General features: G+C 38.4%; 1 protein-coding gene and 1 pseudogene across 1 annotated transcript in view; one reads left to right on the top strand and one right to left on the bottom strand.

Annotated features, from left to right (window-relative positions):
• Positions 1-11,561, bottom strand: part of Rnf17 (ring finger protein 17) — a 113,070-nt gene extending 101,509 nt beyond the window's left edge. The window contains exons 1-2 of the mRNA XM_021182183.1: positions 11,434-11,561; positions 8,361-8,455 (exon numbers count right to left, since the gene is read on the bottom strand). Coding sequence (XP_021037842.1) covers positions 8,361-8,455; positions 11,434-11,557 — 219 coding nt within the window. The 5' untranslated portion in view covers positions 11,558-11,561. The remainder of the gene's footprint in view (positions 1-8,360; positions 8,456-11,433) is intronic.
• LOC110309488 lies at positions 2,693-3,799 on the top strand (annotated as a pseudogene).
• Positions 11,562-17,370: the final 5,809 nt, after the last annotated feature.

Raw genomic sequence — 17,370 nt, 5'->3', positions numbered from 1 at the left:
GGTGGTAGGGAAGTGGGGGGCGCTATGGGGGACTTTTGGGATAGCATTGGAAATGTAATTGAGGAAAATATGTAATAAAAATATTAAAAAAATAAAATAAAATAAAATAAATAAATAAATAAATTAAAAAAAAAAGAGTTAGATTGTTAGCTGGATATTTTTAGGCCACCTTTCTTCTTTCAGTAAGAGAGTTTACAATGTTCAAGAACAACTAGCCTGTGGTAGGGATGACTAGTCTTTTATCTTTTGGACTGGTATCCAGGGCACCAGAGTCTATCTCTAATGATCCCCTTTGAGCAGAATACTATGTGCAACAAAGATAATTATCCAGTGGTAGACTCAGTACCACTGGATAAAATCAAAGTGACAATCAACCATGACACAATCACCCCTTGAGCAGTAATCATTTTAGGGAAAAGGAACATTGAATCCTGTGGGTACTATATTAGCTACTGTGGGTATAAGTAGAAAGAAAAAAGACATTAAGACTAGTAGTATTGGGATGACAGAAAGTAGAAGATAAATGTAGAAGGAACTGTAGGGTGCAGGGATAGTTCTGATGCTAATCTCCTGTTCCCCAAACTGGTTCTTGATCTGTCAGTAAAGAAGCCATGGGCCAAGTGCTCAGTCAAAGAAATATGCAGGACTTCCAGGTCCCCTAGGGCAAGAGGCAGATGCAGGAGAGGAAGAGAGAATTTGCCATGCTTTGGAGAGAGAAAAGCCAAGCAGCCATGTGATATCTTGGGTGAAGTGACCGTAGGCCACTTCTATAGGAGGGTGATTGGGGATGTTTAGCTGGGATTAGATGTAACTGAGCAATTAAAGTTGAGGGCAGATGGAGAGGTACAGAGCTAAGAGTATTGATAAGGGCAGGAATAAGTAGCGCCCAGCAATTGTGCCCAAAAGGCAAGTTAAAATTGAACAGATATGTGTGTGTGTGTGCGTTTGTTTTCATCCGAGGATCCACTATTCTCTGGGCGGGGCTAGTAATACGGTCCATACCCGAAGCTTAGGCAGGGTAGCAATAGCTACACTCAACAGTAGGGGATTTAAAAAGTGGAAGGGGAATGATGAGATTTTCCTAAAGAGGAAGAAGTTACCCTATCAGAAAAAATAAAGAATAGCATCATCTCTCAGGATCCTGAGGCAGAGACATTGCATGCCAAGACAGATGTTCTTATGGAGAGAGAAAAGTAAAACAGTAAGGAGAGAAGGAGGAGTTGAGGGGGTTGGATATAGGACAAGACTAAAGTGGGGCAAGGCTGGATGCTAAAAGGACATTGGATATTAAACAAATACAAAATAGATATAGGAAAAGAACATGCTGTGTGGAGATGTAGGATATGAAAACTGAGTGGCCTAATTGTTGGCTTTCTTTCATCCAGATTGTCACATGCTCTTTCTCCAGCTCCAGGAACGTTGTCTTGTCACTAGGGCTCCTCTGCAATGGTTGGACCTGTTCTCCCTTCTGAGTCTTCCTTTGGATTCTGGATTACTGATGCTGTCCTACATAGACAGTGCTTTGTGGGAAGTCTTAGATCTGGAGCACCAGAGAAAATTTCTCAGGACTCTGGTTGTGAATGCAGTCCTGTCTTTGTGCAGGTCTTGCCAATATCCAGCAAGCTGCTTGGGTGTGAGGCAAAAGTTCTGGTATATATTTTGGTTCCAAATTTTCAGCTTGCTGAATGGCTATGATTCAAGGCTTTCCTGCAGTATTCCAGTATTTCCTGTCAGTTTTTAGCATACAGTCTCATGAGTTTTCTGAGAGTATGCTTCACCAAGGTTCTTGGGCTGCTGGAGTACTACCACGGCAGCAGGGGTCTTTCTGAGACAGCATCTTGCTTCTGCTGTTGATTGACAGTACCAAGTATCTATCTCCAAAGGTTCCCCCATCTTCTCCTACTGTTGCTGCTACTGTCCTGGGTTTAACAGCTTACCTGATAGCTGTTTCCAGTATATCCAGATTATTCTCTGGAGACTCTGGTCAATCATTCCTGTGTGTTATCAGCCATATTTCCTAAATATATACTTAAAAAGTCTAAATATTTATATTCTTATGTATATGTATGAGAGTGTAGGTATAAGTGTGCTATGCACAGAAGTCAGAAAACAACTTGGGGAGCTGATTTTCTTGTTCCACTGTAGGTTTGAAACCTTCATCATAAGGCCCGAGTCACAAGTGCTTTTTTTTTCTGAGATACCTTTCTAGCTAGCCCTAAATATATGTTCTTTATAACACAAGTACTAAAATACACATATATTATGACTGGGATACAGCAAAGTCTGCTTTTAAAAATCCTGTTAGCCATGAAGGGAACACTTCTGAACAGCCAAATTTAGTAATAGCCAACATTAGAGGTAGAGACATACTGATACAAAACAAGGGTTAACTCCATTGTATAAAGTAGCCTTACAGTTAAGAGAAAGATACTTCAAAGGAAGACATGCAAGGGCTCTGTTTAGAACTTATCAGTTGTTTCTTTACATGCACAATGCATGAAAAGCTACTTCATTTCAGGGGTGTCAAGTTTCATTGGTAGAAAATTCCAATTTAACAAAGAAATACCTTCCCAGTCCAAATCAAACTGCCAAACATCAGGTGGAAGAGGTTAGGGGTTCCTGGAAAAAGCTGCTCTGTGGCTGTCACCGGCATCACATTCGTAGAGTGTGCCTGGCTGCCTGGTGGTGTGCAATGCAGCAGGACGGTACCAATGAACAATGTTTTCTTGAACTTGCTTCACCAATGTCTTTCATTCTGATTAAGAATTTTATTCTTAATCAATCTATTAAGAAACATGCTGCCATATTTTGGTGTTCCCATACACCAGCTTTATTTATAGGATTTGCTGACTTGTCAAAATAAAGTCTATGGTTCAGCTCGGAGTATTGTTCATGTTATTGGGAGAATGCTTCCTTTAGAGCCTTGCTGAAGACTTCATTTGGAGTTGATCCTGAACATGAACTCTAAGGAGTCTGATGATTATGAACTTATGGTTCCATCTTTTGCTGATGTTTTGTGTGTGGCAAGTGATAAAGAAGCTCAGTTTTCGACATAGTATTTGGAAAAAGAAGGAGGAAGGGAAAATTGGTCCTTTTCATCCTTCAAAACTAATTTGGGATCTGACATCACCTGCTCTAAGACGGAACAAAACAGAGACACATGATCTGCCTGTAAGTGAAGTTGCAATTAAAAGATAGCTGCCCTTGAAGATGAACTGACTTTTCTCCCATCTCAGATTTCTGTGATTGTGGCAATGCAGGACCTGAGAGAGGAGAGAGACTGGCTTCATCACCTTGAGAGATGGACCCCGCATAGAGCAAGTGCCATCATCATCAGTGACCACTGGGCTGAGTGCAGAACCAGACCACATTCCAAGTGTGGTGCTTTCTCCTCCTCCTCCTCAGTTTTCTCTGCAGCCTCCAAGTTCTCTTCCCATGCAACGTGGATCTGCTAATACGCGTGACATTGGTAATCTGGCTACTGAAATGAAAAGGGAGCTCTCAGGTGTTAAGAAGACCAATGATAGCCATCATTCAAAAAAGCCAGAGAATTAGTGATGTCCCGAACATGTTGGATGTTCTAAAGGACATGAGTAAGGTCAAACTTCGGCCTGTGGAAAGCTCACCAGGTGGTAGACCCATTCAAAAGAGGAAAAGACAGAGTTCACAATGGGATCCAGTGTCTTCAATGTCTAATGCACTGAAGCAGAAGTTTGTATTTCAAGATGATTCCTTTGACAAAGAAAATAGGTCTTGGGAGTGTTCTCCATTTTCTAGTCCAGAAACTTCAAGGTTTTGATGTCACATTTCCAAATGAAAGTCAGCGACCTAAGGGAAGGACTGATTATAATACAAGCAGTTACCCAGGGTATCAAAAGCAAAAGCTGTGCTCACACTTGGAAGGGCATATCCAGATGTGCCACGTGGTATCCTTCACTGCCTGTCAAGAGAATTACCATCTCTGTTAGGGTGGTCCAGCTGTACTCTGGGACCTATCTCCACCGAGCCTGAGGAAGACACTTAAGAATACTGTCCCTGCTTTTGGAAGATGTGGCATTTAACTGGCTACTGAAGAGAGCTGGGTGTATAGATTCCCCACTTTATGTGAGTGCTACTGAAAATGAAATACATGGTTCAGTGAGTTTCCTAAAATTATGGCTTCCTACTGAGGCTGCTTTCAGTCTTGTGAGTTGCTGTGATATGGTCTATATGGCCTTCAGCAACTTGTAGATTTTTAGTGAGCAGAAGATGATTTTTTTTCATTAAGATAGTCACAGTTTTTGTCATGTAGGGTTGAACTTTCTAAAACTTCCTGAGGTAATAAATTATTTGACTGTAAAGTACTGCAAGTAGAAGTAGACCCTTAATAAGTTTCATGCACACTGGCTTTGTACATAGATGACGGCCTGTTCCCTTTGTTCTCTATGACATCTGCACCCTATTTTTTGTTTGTTTGTTTTGTTTTTGTAAGTAGATTTTATAATAAATGGATATTTTGAACTTGAAAAAAAACCTGTCAAACATTAAAATGAACATAGCAATTCAAGATATAAATTTCTTTTTAAGCTAGCAATTACAAGGATTTTTTTCTTTTTCTTACAGGGTTTTTTGAAAAGAGGAATGGGTTTGAAATATTGTAAAAACTTTGAATTAATTAAAATTGCTTTATTATACAATCATTATTGTGGACTTTCAGAAGATGAGTCAATGTTGTTAAGACATAGGGCAGACTACTACAGGATACTAATTGTCATTATTGTAAAAGAAATATTTGGTATGAAAGAGTATGTTTTAATAAAGTTTTATTATTCAACAATTTATTTTTATTTTTAAAAAATTATGTGCATTTGGTATGTGTACATGCAACTGCAGGTACCTATGAAAGACAGGGGCATTGGATACCCCTCCAGTTGGCGTTATAGAGACTGTGCTGCCCAACATGGGCAGCTGAATACTGCAAGAACAGTATGTGCCAGTAACTGCTAAGCCATCTCTCCAGGCCCTCTTCCAAGGCTCTAAGTAAAATGTGCTACCTATGTATTATTTGCTTAGTTGGGGAAGAAAAATGTTACTGTTACCAAACCACACTGAGCTGAATGATATTTTAAGGCATAGTCTCAAAATTGAGAGCTAAAATCTTAATTTATGGTTAATTATGAAATTACATCTCCAGTTGATCTTCTTTTAGCTTATTCTTTTTTAGTAAGAGGTTACTATAACCAGAAGCAGACTTCATAGAAGACATTTCTCCTAGAAAGTATGCAAAAATGTTAAATACAATGATGCAAGATGTCACTTAAAATTGTATAAAGATTCCTAACTTAAAATGCATATATTTAATATGTATTAGTAAATAAATGTATATGTGATTGTTTTGCCTACATGTATGTCATAGTACCATGTTTGTGCTTGGTATCTGTGGAGGCCAGAGGAGGACGTTGGATCCCCTGAAACTGGAATTACAAATGATTTTGAGTCACCCTGTGAGTGTTGGGAATTGAACCTGGGTCCTCTACAAGAACAAATGCTCTTAAGGGCTGAGCCATCTCTCCAGCACCTACCACCCATTTACATTTCATTTATGTTACTTTTCTTACTCATAAATAAAAAAGTGACTTTTATTAGTAGTGTATACTAATTATGCAAAACTATGATTTCACTGTGACATTTTCATATATGCATATTATGTACCCTGATCAGACATACATCCCATTACTCTTCCTCTTCTCCAATATCATTCATCTACTTCCATACCTTTTTTTCTCCCCACTTGATTACAAACTAGTCAATTTTATATTTCTTCTATGGTTCTCATTCCAGCAATATCTAACAAGTTTTCCAGTCCAAAATATTATATTATCTAATTAGTTTACTTTTTTGAGACAAAGTTTCACTATATAGCCTGGATATCCTAAACTCACTATAGACCTGGCTGGCCTTAAACTCACTGCTGGAATTAAAGGTGTACATGTATCACTACAACCAACTTATCAACTCTTTTTTGTTTGTTTCGAGACAGGGTTTCTCTGTGTAGCCCTGGCTGTCCTGGAACTCACTTTGTAGACCAGGCTGGCCTTGAACTCAAAAGTCCACCTGCCTCTGCCTCCCGAGTGCTGGGATTAAAGGCGTGCGCCACCACACCCAGCTATAGTGACATTTTTAATCACATGACATTTTAATAATTATCTCTTTATTTGGATGATTTATCTTTTTATCTTGACTGACATATTTTGAAAGTAGTCTAAAGGCCAAGAAAAAGGCAGAATTTCTAGAGTGCTACCTGTATGAGTCTATTTCAGTACAAAACCTTATCTCTTTGTTATTAAAAATCACAGTGATTATTATTAACAATTAGCTAATACCAATCAAAAACAAATGTGGATATAGGTAAAAACCATAAAATTAGGAAATACAAATATAAATTCATATTCACCTAAATCCAGAAGAACAAAATAATACCTATTAATTGTGGATGAACAGCTTTTGGATTAAATTTTAAGTAAACAGCACTTGACCTCTATGTACAATTATAAATCTATAAATACAAGCATTAAAAATCTCAAATTTAAAAGCACAGATACAATTCCAAAGCAATAAACCACATTTCTTCAATTCAGATTGTTCACTAATTTAGAGTAGATTTTTCCATTCTCTCTAAACATTATCCCCAGTAATTCTTAGGTATCAATATAAAAGGAATGAGTACCAATTCCAGGAAGGCTTTCTGAAGAACACATGCATTAAACAGGGATGATCTAGGATGTCTCAAAAATCTGAATATAAACTTGATCCCCGGGTCTTAGGGATGCAGTTGCAGTTCATATCGCTCTCAAAGTAATGATAAAACTACTCAAAAATGTTACAAAGTTGATTTATCACAATCCTAAAATCAGAGCCATTATTTGTGAATACATTCTAAATACTATGATGTTATTCAAAGTCCTAAGAATACACATATCACTTGCTTAAAAGATAAAAAAGGAAAAGGTTACTGTTAAACATTAGAATAAAGGGGACAAAGGCAGAGATGGTCCCAGCTGCCTTCCCTTTTGCTCCACGTATGCTTCCTCCACCACAAGACTGAATCTGTCCCAATCTACCACCATAATCGTGGGGTATGAGGCATTTTCTTTGTCTTCAAACATATAACCTCCACATATGAAGAACTCATGTCACAAAGATCAAAGGTATAGGAATATCCTACAATAAAGGGCATCACTTGTAATTCCAAGATAAACAAAACAGCAGGTATTTCTGCTATAACTAAAACTTTCACAAATATCAGCATATATAGTTGTACTGTATATAACCTGAAATGCAATGAGTCTACAACTAAATAATGAAAGGTTATTTTAATGCCCTGGAAGCTTGCAGAGTACTTTTTACATCATTTAGCTATGATTTTTTAAATCATATTTTTAAAAAAGCCAGCATTATTTCTATCTCATGAATGTAAAAGTTCAGATAAGGTTAATAAAAACAAGAACCCCATTTATAGCTTACTCCTCCATGTACCACCCTGCCAGGATATATGGTAATAATCTAACTATTATAATCCAATAGATAAAAATCCAATCCATCTCTCCAGTAAAACTTACAGTCAACTTTGTAGAACATATTATAGAAATCAAACTGTATTTATATTTGTATCTATCCTAAATGTAAAACACTGATTTGTTTTTGCTCTTAAGGGCTGAAAGATTTTAGCCCTAGTTGAATTGTTATAAACATAGTACCTCTGGGATAAATATTAACATTTGGCATTTGTTTTGCTTTTCTGTCTTTATATAGTACAATGTTTCTACAAACATCAGTTCTCAATACAGAGATGAAGAAAACAAAAAAAGAGTCCCATATTTGTTGTATGGCTTTGGCACAGAAAAGGTGGGTTTTTAAAAGGCATGTATTGCATTGATATAAATAAAAAGAGGTAATTTTCCACCAATGTCTTCTAAGAACCAAAATATGTGAGCAATATCTATTACTTGAATCTTCTTTATCACTTTGAAGAATTCTAAAATGTATAGAAAGGTTTTTCTTTCTTTAATGTTATGTCCTGTGTACATGTGTGCACGTTTCTGAGTGAGGATGCACATACACCATTGCATGCGTGTGGTGGTCAGAGGAGAAACTCTCATCTGGCTTTTATGTGGATTTGGGGATCCAAGCTCAGGTTTTCACTCCAAGTGCTTCTACCTGAACATGCATCTTCCTGGCCCATGGGAACTATTATCTTCTGTTAATGCTTCTTTAGTCAGAGATTAAACATCTATATTAAAAGTTTCTAGTTTCGACATTTTGTCTAACATTTTAACCTATAACATGTGGGTGTATTCAAAAATAAAGATTAGAAAACTTACCTCACAATCAGTGCATTTACTTGTGGTATATTCTTGAGGTGCTAACAGGCACAGTTCACAAAAGGCATGTCCACATGGAAACTTGTGGTGGTCACCTATTGATGAAATTTCACCAATAAAAAATTCTACAATTTGTAGAATTAGGGAATAGTTACCCATCAAAGGGCAAATTAAAAAGGTATTCTAATATATATATGATCCCTAGTTTAGTTAGATTGGTTGATTTATTAAACAACATTTAGGTCAAAAGGAGGGAGAAAAATCAGGAAGCAAAATCATGCAGAGCTATATAATGTTTGCATGAATCCAGACAGTTTTGAACCTATACAACTGTAAATCTGCCCTATCTTACAATCATACAAAGTGCTCTGACATATTTCATTTGACCTTTGTAAATATGTCTAATTGGTTGCAAATATTGTGTCTAATCTACAAATAGGAAAATATGCTGGTAATTTGGCTAATTAAAATGTTTAATCCAGACTCCAATTTTCTGTTTCCAAATATAATCTCCATTCTGTTTGATAATACTACCCTGTATTTTCTATCTTATGAGAGTGTTAGGCTGAAATGAAACACTGGTAAGAATTTTCTCAGAGTAATCTAAGATGTTAGCAAGGATGGAAAACAGGGTAGAAACCACATGTTATGACCCACATTAAGATTATTTTTGCAAACCTAGCATTTGTGAAGAGTACCATAACCTTGGTTGAAAATATAGTATCAAGATTTGAACTTTTAAACTTTTTTTTTTATTTATTATATATAAGTACACTGTAGCTGTCTTCAGACACTCCAGAAGAGGGCGCCAGATCTCGTTACGGATGGTTGTGAGCCACCACGTGGTTGCTGGGATTTGAACTCTGGACCTTCGGAAGAGCAGTCGGGTGCTCTTACCCACTGAGCCATCTCACCAGCCCCAGTATCAAGATTTGAATGTGACCCAGCAAGATGGCTCACTGGGTAAGAGTGTTTGCTGCTAAGCCTGGTGACCTGACTTTTATTCCCAGAACCTTCAAAACACAAGAAGAATATGGACTCCTGCAAGTTTTCTTCTGGCTTTCAAATGCATATATGTATGTATCAACATAAACACACACATGCACAAAATATATTAAATATTTTTTAAAATATTTAAATGTACTAGGTAGACTTTAAAGCTTAACACAATAAACTTTTAAAAATTATATAACTTTAAAATAGACTGCTATCTTATTTTTGTTAGTGTGTGTGTGAATATTCACATGTGTGTACATGTAGAGGCTACAGGACAACCTTGAATTCTGATCCTCAGAAGTAGCCCACTTTGTTTTTTGAGGGTCATCCACTGGCCTGGAAGATGTCAAATAGGCTAGGATGGCTGGCAAGTAAACCCAAGAGAGTTATCAGTTTCTGCCTCCCCATAAGGTTACAAACAGGTGGCAGCTTTTTCCTCAGGCACCAGGCACACATGGGGTACACAGATATACATGCAGGCAAAACACTCTTATACACCAAAACAAAGTTGTTGGGTTTTTTTTTTTTAAAGAAAACTAAAGTTAGTAATGTTTTGTTAGAACACATCTATAGGATTCTTGCTAAATTAAAATAATTTCATTAATTTAACTTTTTAGAAGAATATTTTAATTTTTTGGCAAACTGAAATTCGGTACACATTTGGTTACATTTCAGGGCTAATATTACTAAGTCAATAAAAAATGTCAACTGTTTTAATAAAATTTGATATTGTACAAGCTGACCTGTAGCACACTTCAGCTTACAAAGCATTAACTCAATCTTTATATATATCTATATCTATCTATCTATCTATCTATCTATCTATCTATCTATATATACTGACTTTATACGGTTATGTTCAAGAACTTTATTTTTTTTAAAATAATTTTCATTTTAAAATGGGCATTTTCTACCTAACAGAAATAGTGATCTAAACTCCAAATAAGGCCAAGCCTAAAGGTACAAGGCTGCAATCCCAACTACTTAGGAGGCTGGACCAAGGGCAGCTAGTTTGCCTAGCATGTACAAGGATCTAGATTTACTACCTAGCACTGCCAAACAAATACCCACAGAGAGATTGAAAATACAACTAGTTTTCTCTATGGAAGGTTCTGTCTCCTAAATGGTGTCCATCTTCAAAGAGCCCACTGACCTCCCCTTTTCTATCTCATGAATGTAAAAGTTCAGATAAGGTAAGAGTAAGACTTTTCAGTCATTTCAGGAGTTTTGATTCAATAACAAATACCTATTAAAATTATCTAAAGTACTCAAATCACATTAAAATAACCTGAACTTAAAAATTCATTTTGTAGCTGGGTAGTGGTGGCTCACATTTAATCCCAGCATTTGGGAGGCAGAGGCAGGCAGACCTCAGAGTTCAATGCCAGCCTGGTCTACAGAGTGAGTTCCAGTACCGCCAAGGCTACATAGAGAAACCCTGTCTCGAAAAAACCAAACCAAATAAACAAAAGGAAAGAAAACAGGGAAAAAGAAAATTCATTTTGAAGAAAAAAAAAATCATTTTGTAAATGACCTCCATAAGGGCACAGTGAACAAAGGCAAAAACAATATCCCAAGATTCACAAAAGGAAAACTACAGTTCTCCTGCAACGCTTTAAGTTAAATTGGACCTTTTTTATTTTATTTTTTTCCATCTAAGAGCTTTTCAGTTTACTTATTATTCCTACCAGAAAAACTACCTAGGAAAATCAGGTTTTATTTCTTCTTGATCACTAGATCATGAAACATTTCTTTCTTTCTTTTCTTTCTTCCTTTCTTCTTTTTTTTAACCAAAGGAGGAATAAATTCAAATGTTGTGGTTGAGGAGGGTGACTCCAGATAATTAGTACCCTACTTCCTCACCCGCAGTTTCTTGAGCCTATCAACTTAGGGAAGTATGGGAAAAGCGCTCCAGAGACTTGGCAGAGCTAACCGCCCGCCTCACATCTCTGTCTCCATCTTCCTGGGTGTGTGGAGAGAATCCTGGAGGGCCCGCCCAACCGCGCACAAGCCCGAAGCCATGGCCGGGGTCACACACCCTCCCACGGGGCCACCCAGCCAGCCCCAGGCTCCTCACCGGAGGCAACGGACACCTTCCTTCCACACCGAGTGCACTGGCACCCCGAAGCACCCTGCGCTCCACTCTTACTCTCCTCTAGGTGACAAGAAGCCAGCCCGGTCGACGAAGCCTCTGCCGCCATTGCTCCTCTCAGCGCTGAGGGGCAGCAGCACGTGCAAGTCCCAGCAGCCCTCGCGCCAAGGACCAATCACAGAACTCCGGTGACCAGAGGTAGCCAATCAGGAGGCAGAGAGGCTAGGCCCCGCCTCACTCCCCACCCCCCAGCCCCAGGTTGCTCTGGCTGCGTTGCGGTGCTGGGCTTTTATCCTGGAGGCCTGTGTTCCCAGAAGAGGCCGCGAGTTTACTTTTTTTTTTTTTTTTTGGTTTTTCGAGACAGGGTTTCTCTGTGTAGCCCTGGCTGTCCTGGAACTCACTCTGTAGACCAGGCTGTAGAACTCAGAAATCCACCTGCCTCTGCCTCCCGAGTGCTGCGTGCCACCACGCCCGGGTGCGAGTTTACTTTTTACTTTTGAAGTCTTACCCAGGAGCCACCACTTTACACCTTTCATCAACTCGGATTTGCATTTTGTGTATTATGACTTACATCATCACTGGGCCAGGGGGACCTCAAGTACCAGGCCTTTAGAACCAAGGAGGCCACCGTCTCCGTCTGTAATTACTTCCGGCGGCAATCTCTGTAATTACTTGATATCAACTGTTGCAGAGAAGTCAATTAGCTACCCTTGTGAGAGATCCAATTAATTCCAAACAAAGGGATGCTCATAACTAATAGCTCCTGAGCCTCATCTACAAGTCATTATCCTGGGAGACATCGAGGATGCAAAGAATTTGCAAACTTAATAGATTTCTATTTGAGAGACATGTAGCTATAATTTTGTGAAGACACGGAGTCGATAAGGTTTACAGTGAGTGGTATGAAAAGTCTTCCTAGACATTGCAAGATTTTCCCTAGACCCTAAAACCCCACTAGTACTATAGGAATGAACAGAGAGTAAGAATCCCTGGGGGAAAGAACTCAAGGAGAAACTTTTAGCAGGGAGATACAGCGGCTGCTAAGGAATTAATTTATAAATCATTCAAAGAGCGTACTAGTTTCCTTCATATGGGATTTTGGTGGGAGAGGGTGGAGGTTGAAGAACTTTAAAGCGTTCTGAATATTACACTTTGCCCTTTGATCAGGAAAGCATGGGAATGGCTGTGTGAACAAAGAATGAAGGAATCCGGCAGCTGAGTGATGGGAGTATTTCAGAAGAGGTGCCTGAAGGTGGCAGGTCCAACTCAGCTGTTAAGAATAAAGCCCGTCCATATTGTTTCTCTTTCCTGCTCTGTATTGTATATGTGATTGTATGTTTTTGAAAAAAATTGTACTCAAAGGCACACACCTCCTAGAACAGAAATTGACATTTTTATAGGTTTTGTTTGTTTGTTTTTGTTTGCAAAACAAACTATTTTGTACCTTGAATTCGGTGTATGTATATTGAAACATTGTAAAAGTAAACCTATCTCAGAATCTAAAGGTGTGCCCTCCATTTCTTAAGTATTGCTTTTTGTTTCAGACTGCCTTTTGAAAATAGTGAACAATGTTTTCAGGTATGAAAATAAGCAGACTTTTAGTAATTGAGAAATTTTATGATGGACTGATTTTTTAAAAAGTTTAAAGGCATACTCCCACTGAAAAATTCCTACGCCTTATTACCTTTAGGAGGAAAGATGAATTCTCACATCCCATAGTTTTTACTGACTCATGATGGAGCTTAAGTTGCTTCCTAATACTAATCAAGCCCGGTAATCTTATGTAACATGTTGATTACTCTTACCTTTAAAAAAGTTTCGTCTTTCCTCATCTGAAGTACCCACCCCTTCCTCTTTATCAACTCGTGTCTTTTCAGTCTTTGTAGGTTGTCAGCAGGTAGTATTAGTCTGATTTTTGCCTTTTACTTTTTGAGTCAGAATCTAGCTATCTTTCCTGGTGTCAAGCGTCAGGACTCAGGTGATCTCTCATTTGAGCTTCCAGAGTTGCTGGAGTAACAGGTACATGCCACTATACACACACACTATATAGAAGTATAGTTTGAATAGTAGCAATCACATTGCATAGAGACTCATTTTGTCTAAAATAAGACTATCTGAGGTGATACTGTGCAGTGGAACTTCTGGATCTCAGTGGCATTCTGAATATCATCAAGCATGGTGCAGAGAATTAAGCCCTTGGTAATCTCAGAAGTTGAACAATCTTGGATAAATCAGGACTTAGCCACCACATGGGTGCTGGAACCCAATCCCCAATCCTCTTCAAGGTCAGTATGTGCTCTAACCTGTCGATCCTTCTCTCTAGTCCCTTCTTTACTATTTTGAACACATTTTATACTATATTCTTTAAATTCTTTTCCGTTGAGGAATTTAATTCTATAAATGGTTATTTTTGCTGATTTTCATGCACAATGACTTATTTTGTATTGGATTGTAATTTTGTGTTTGGAAGTACTTATGTTGGAATCTTGTGAGGCTTCTGCTAAAAATTCATTGCTTTTTCCTCCTGGTGCCCCAAGGTATTATGTATTGAAGATCACTTGTTTGTTTATTGATACGGGTGTTACTATATATCTCAGGCTGACCTAGAACTTGCAATAGCTCTCAGGCTGATTCCCTACGCATGCTCTTCTTGCCTGTACAGTAGGGTAAAGGGGCCAGGGAAAGAACACCCTGACCTTGACTTGACCCCAAGTCCAGGACCAGGACCAAGAAATAGAACCCACCAATCCCTGAACTTGCCCCAATATCAGGACACCCTGGAAAGCTCCACCCCCTACCTCACCCCTACCCCCAAGAAACCCTATACAAACCCTGTGTTCTGCCAAGTTCTCTGCTGCTTCTCACCCCAGCAGAAGCAGCCACCTTCCTGGGATTTCCCCTCACAATAAATCTTTCATGTGAGGTTTATCGCGTGGTGTGATTTGTGGTTATCCTGGCTCCTGGCTGCCAGGATACCTCTCAGAGCAGAGCTGTAATACTTCTGTAGAGAAGGTCCTTCCCTACAGAACTGCAACCTTTACATCTGTCTTCCACTGAAATCACCGGTGTATGCCACCAACCTTGATCCTCCACAAACTCTTTCTCTGTGTCTGTCTTTATGTCTCTGCTTCTCCTTTCCCTCCCCCTTCCTTCTTCCCTGCCCTGTCTTATCCTGGATTACTCAAAGATCATTATTCAAATTCCAAACCCATCCAGAGACAAGTGACTATTCTAGATTACCAGGACAGTTTGTCTGAAGAAAAGGGCACACAAAAATGACAACTTTCTCTGCCTTCCAGTCCACCTGCTTGCTCCAACTATGGTAGACCCTGCCATGAAAATGCTTGGGTCAGCAGCCATTTGGTGTTTTATTTATTTTTAATAAAAATAATTCAATGAGCATATCATAAGTTTACTTCATAGTATTTGCTTGCCTTTTCAAGTGATCAATGACACTGATACCATCGGCTCACATTTATTGTTCATTTTGGCTTTTGAAATTTCATCTCTTGGGCTGCCTTGTTCTTATAGATATAGGAGAATTTTTCTTTATTCTAGATTCCATCAATAATATATTATTCTGGGCTGTGACTTTTCAGAATTCTGTTTATTTCTTTTATTTAGAGATGCTTTAGTTTTCTGTGTTATTTTCAATAAGATTTCTGAGTTTTGTTTAAATATTCTCACGATAGATATTCATTTTACTACCTTTAATTGTTTATTCCATATTCCATGACATATTTATTAGATAGGTATCTTGCATAAGTTTCATTGCCTTCACTTTAAAAATCCAGTTATATTTTTTGGTATTTTCTTAGATGAGAAGGAAAATGCCAGCAACAAAAACACAGGAGGTAAATTGGTTGTTGTGGTGGATGCCTTTGTCCTAGCACAGAGGAGGTGAGTTTCTGGCCAGCCTGGTCTATATGTTGAGTTCCAGGACAGTCAGGGCTACATAGCAAGATCTTGTCTTTAAAACAAACAAACAAAACAAAACAAAACTATAAGAACACAATAATTTGAACAGGAAGGGTTTAGAATTTTAATTTAACTTTTATACATTGGTATAATCCAATCTCAAAGTACACACACACACTCACACCAGAGGGGCTGGGGGGAGACAGACTGAGAGAGATTAATTCCATAATAGCATTTCACCTTTGGTGTTTGGTTTTGTCTGTAATACAACTTGGTGTTTACCATGTTTTACTAAAATATCAGGAGTAACTTATTATTATAAATATACAGCATATACTTCATGTCAATTTATTACTATTATTATACTTACAGACAGAGTTTCTGTGCACCACCAGGTGGCAGGCAGTAGGGAGAACATACCAACAAAATGCACCAGATGGCACTCAACTCCTACTATTTGCAGTTGCTACTTCATCTCTGGAAGGGAGTGGTATGAAAAGGTACAAGCTTGAATGCATGAAATTCTCAAAGAAATAATATAAATAGACACAATTACAGGCTATTTTCTGTATATAGCTGGCAGAAGGTAGAATATCCAACTCTTTCCAGAAATGATAGGCTTTTCTTTCTTAAAAACTAAAAGGTGGTGGAATAGGAAGAACCTTTAGAAATCCCCAGACCTTTTCCAGGTAACCTTTTTGTTTAGGGTAGTGAAGCTAAGAGCCCTGGGTATTCTGATCTCTAAACTGTTCAGTGTTCTTTCTTCCTTCTTTCCTTCTTTTCTTTCTTTCTTTCTTTCTTTCTTTCTTTCTTTCTTTCTTTCTTTCTTTCTTTCTTTCTTTCTTTCCTTCTTTCTTTCCTTCCTTCCTTTCTTTCTTTCTTTCTTTCTTTCTTTCTTTCTTTCTTTCTTTCTTTCTTTTTCTTTCTTCCTTTTTCTTTAAAATTATTTTTACTTTTACTTCCAGAAAACTCCACTTAGTAATTACAAGAGATGACATGGATAGGCTGGATGACATAGTTGCTGTGGGGAAGAGTTAGGAAGTTTTTTGTTTTTTGTTATTTTGTTTTTTTGGTTTTTTTTTTTTGTTTGTTTGCATGCACCTTGCTTTTATGATGAGTTAATGAAGATAGTCAGGGCTGTATTCCCCCTCCTTAAGAAACTGTCACTCACATTGAGCTCTGGAGAGTTCTAGCCAAAACCTGGGAAAGTGATCTTGCAAGTCCCAAGGATATACCCCTGTGAGCCATTTTCAGGGCAGCAGTCTTGGCATCCACACATGCTCTTCTCATATCCCTGCAGAACTCTAACATTGCAGTCTCCGGAGTCCCTTCTGCAATTTATTTTCTCAAGGAAAACCTCCTGCCTGTCACCAGCAGGGTAAATGGGTGGAAATGGGTTGGAAACACAAGGACACCTCAAGCCTGACCGTGGCCAGCAAAGGATGCCGGCATTGGTGTGCTTAAGAATCCATGTTACAGATGCTTGAAACCCTGAGGTTCTGGAGCTAGAGCTAGGAACAAAGCTTGAATTCTGTCCTTTAGTAGATGTCCTGGTGCTAGATGACATCAGTCTGTGTTTTGCTCTGAAAGAGACCTGTGTTACAAAGTGCACATTTCATGTCTTTACATTTCTATAGTCCACAATCATTTGTTTTTAGCTCCCTTCATTTCAAAGGATCCATCTACTTATGTGTGTCTCATGTTTCCTAGTTGACTGGGTTTGTTTACAACGAGGCAAATTATTACCATTAGGAAACCTCAGAAAGATGGAGTCTAAGCCCAGGCCATGATCTTCTCTGTTGTATATGAGCAAGAAAGGATACATTTGGGTTTTACCTCTTTTCTATTGTTTAAAAAAATTAAATTTATTTTTGTCAATCAATAAGAAATAAAAGTTTGAAAAAGCATTGGGGCAGCTGGGGCGCAGGGTCGGCTGACACTCGCCAGCTACCCACAACACCCGCCACAGGATCTTAAGACTTCTGGTGAGTGGAGCACAGCTTC

The sequence above is a fragment of the Mus caroli genome, chromosome 14, assembly GCF_900094665.2.
Source record: "Mus caroli chromosome 14, CAROLI_EIJ_v1.1, whole genome shotgun sequence".
Taxonomy (NCBI): Eukaryota; Metazoa; Chordata; class Mammalia; order Rodentia; family Muridae; genus Mus; species Mus caroli.
This window is presented reverse-complemented; position numbering and strand designations above follow the sequence as displayed.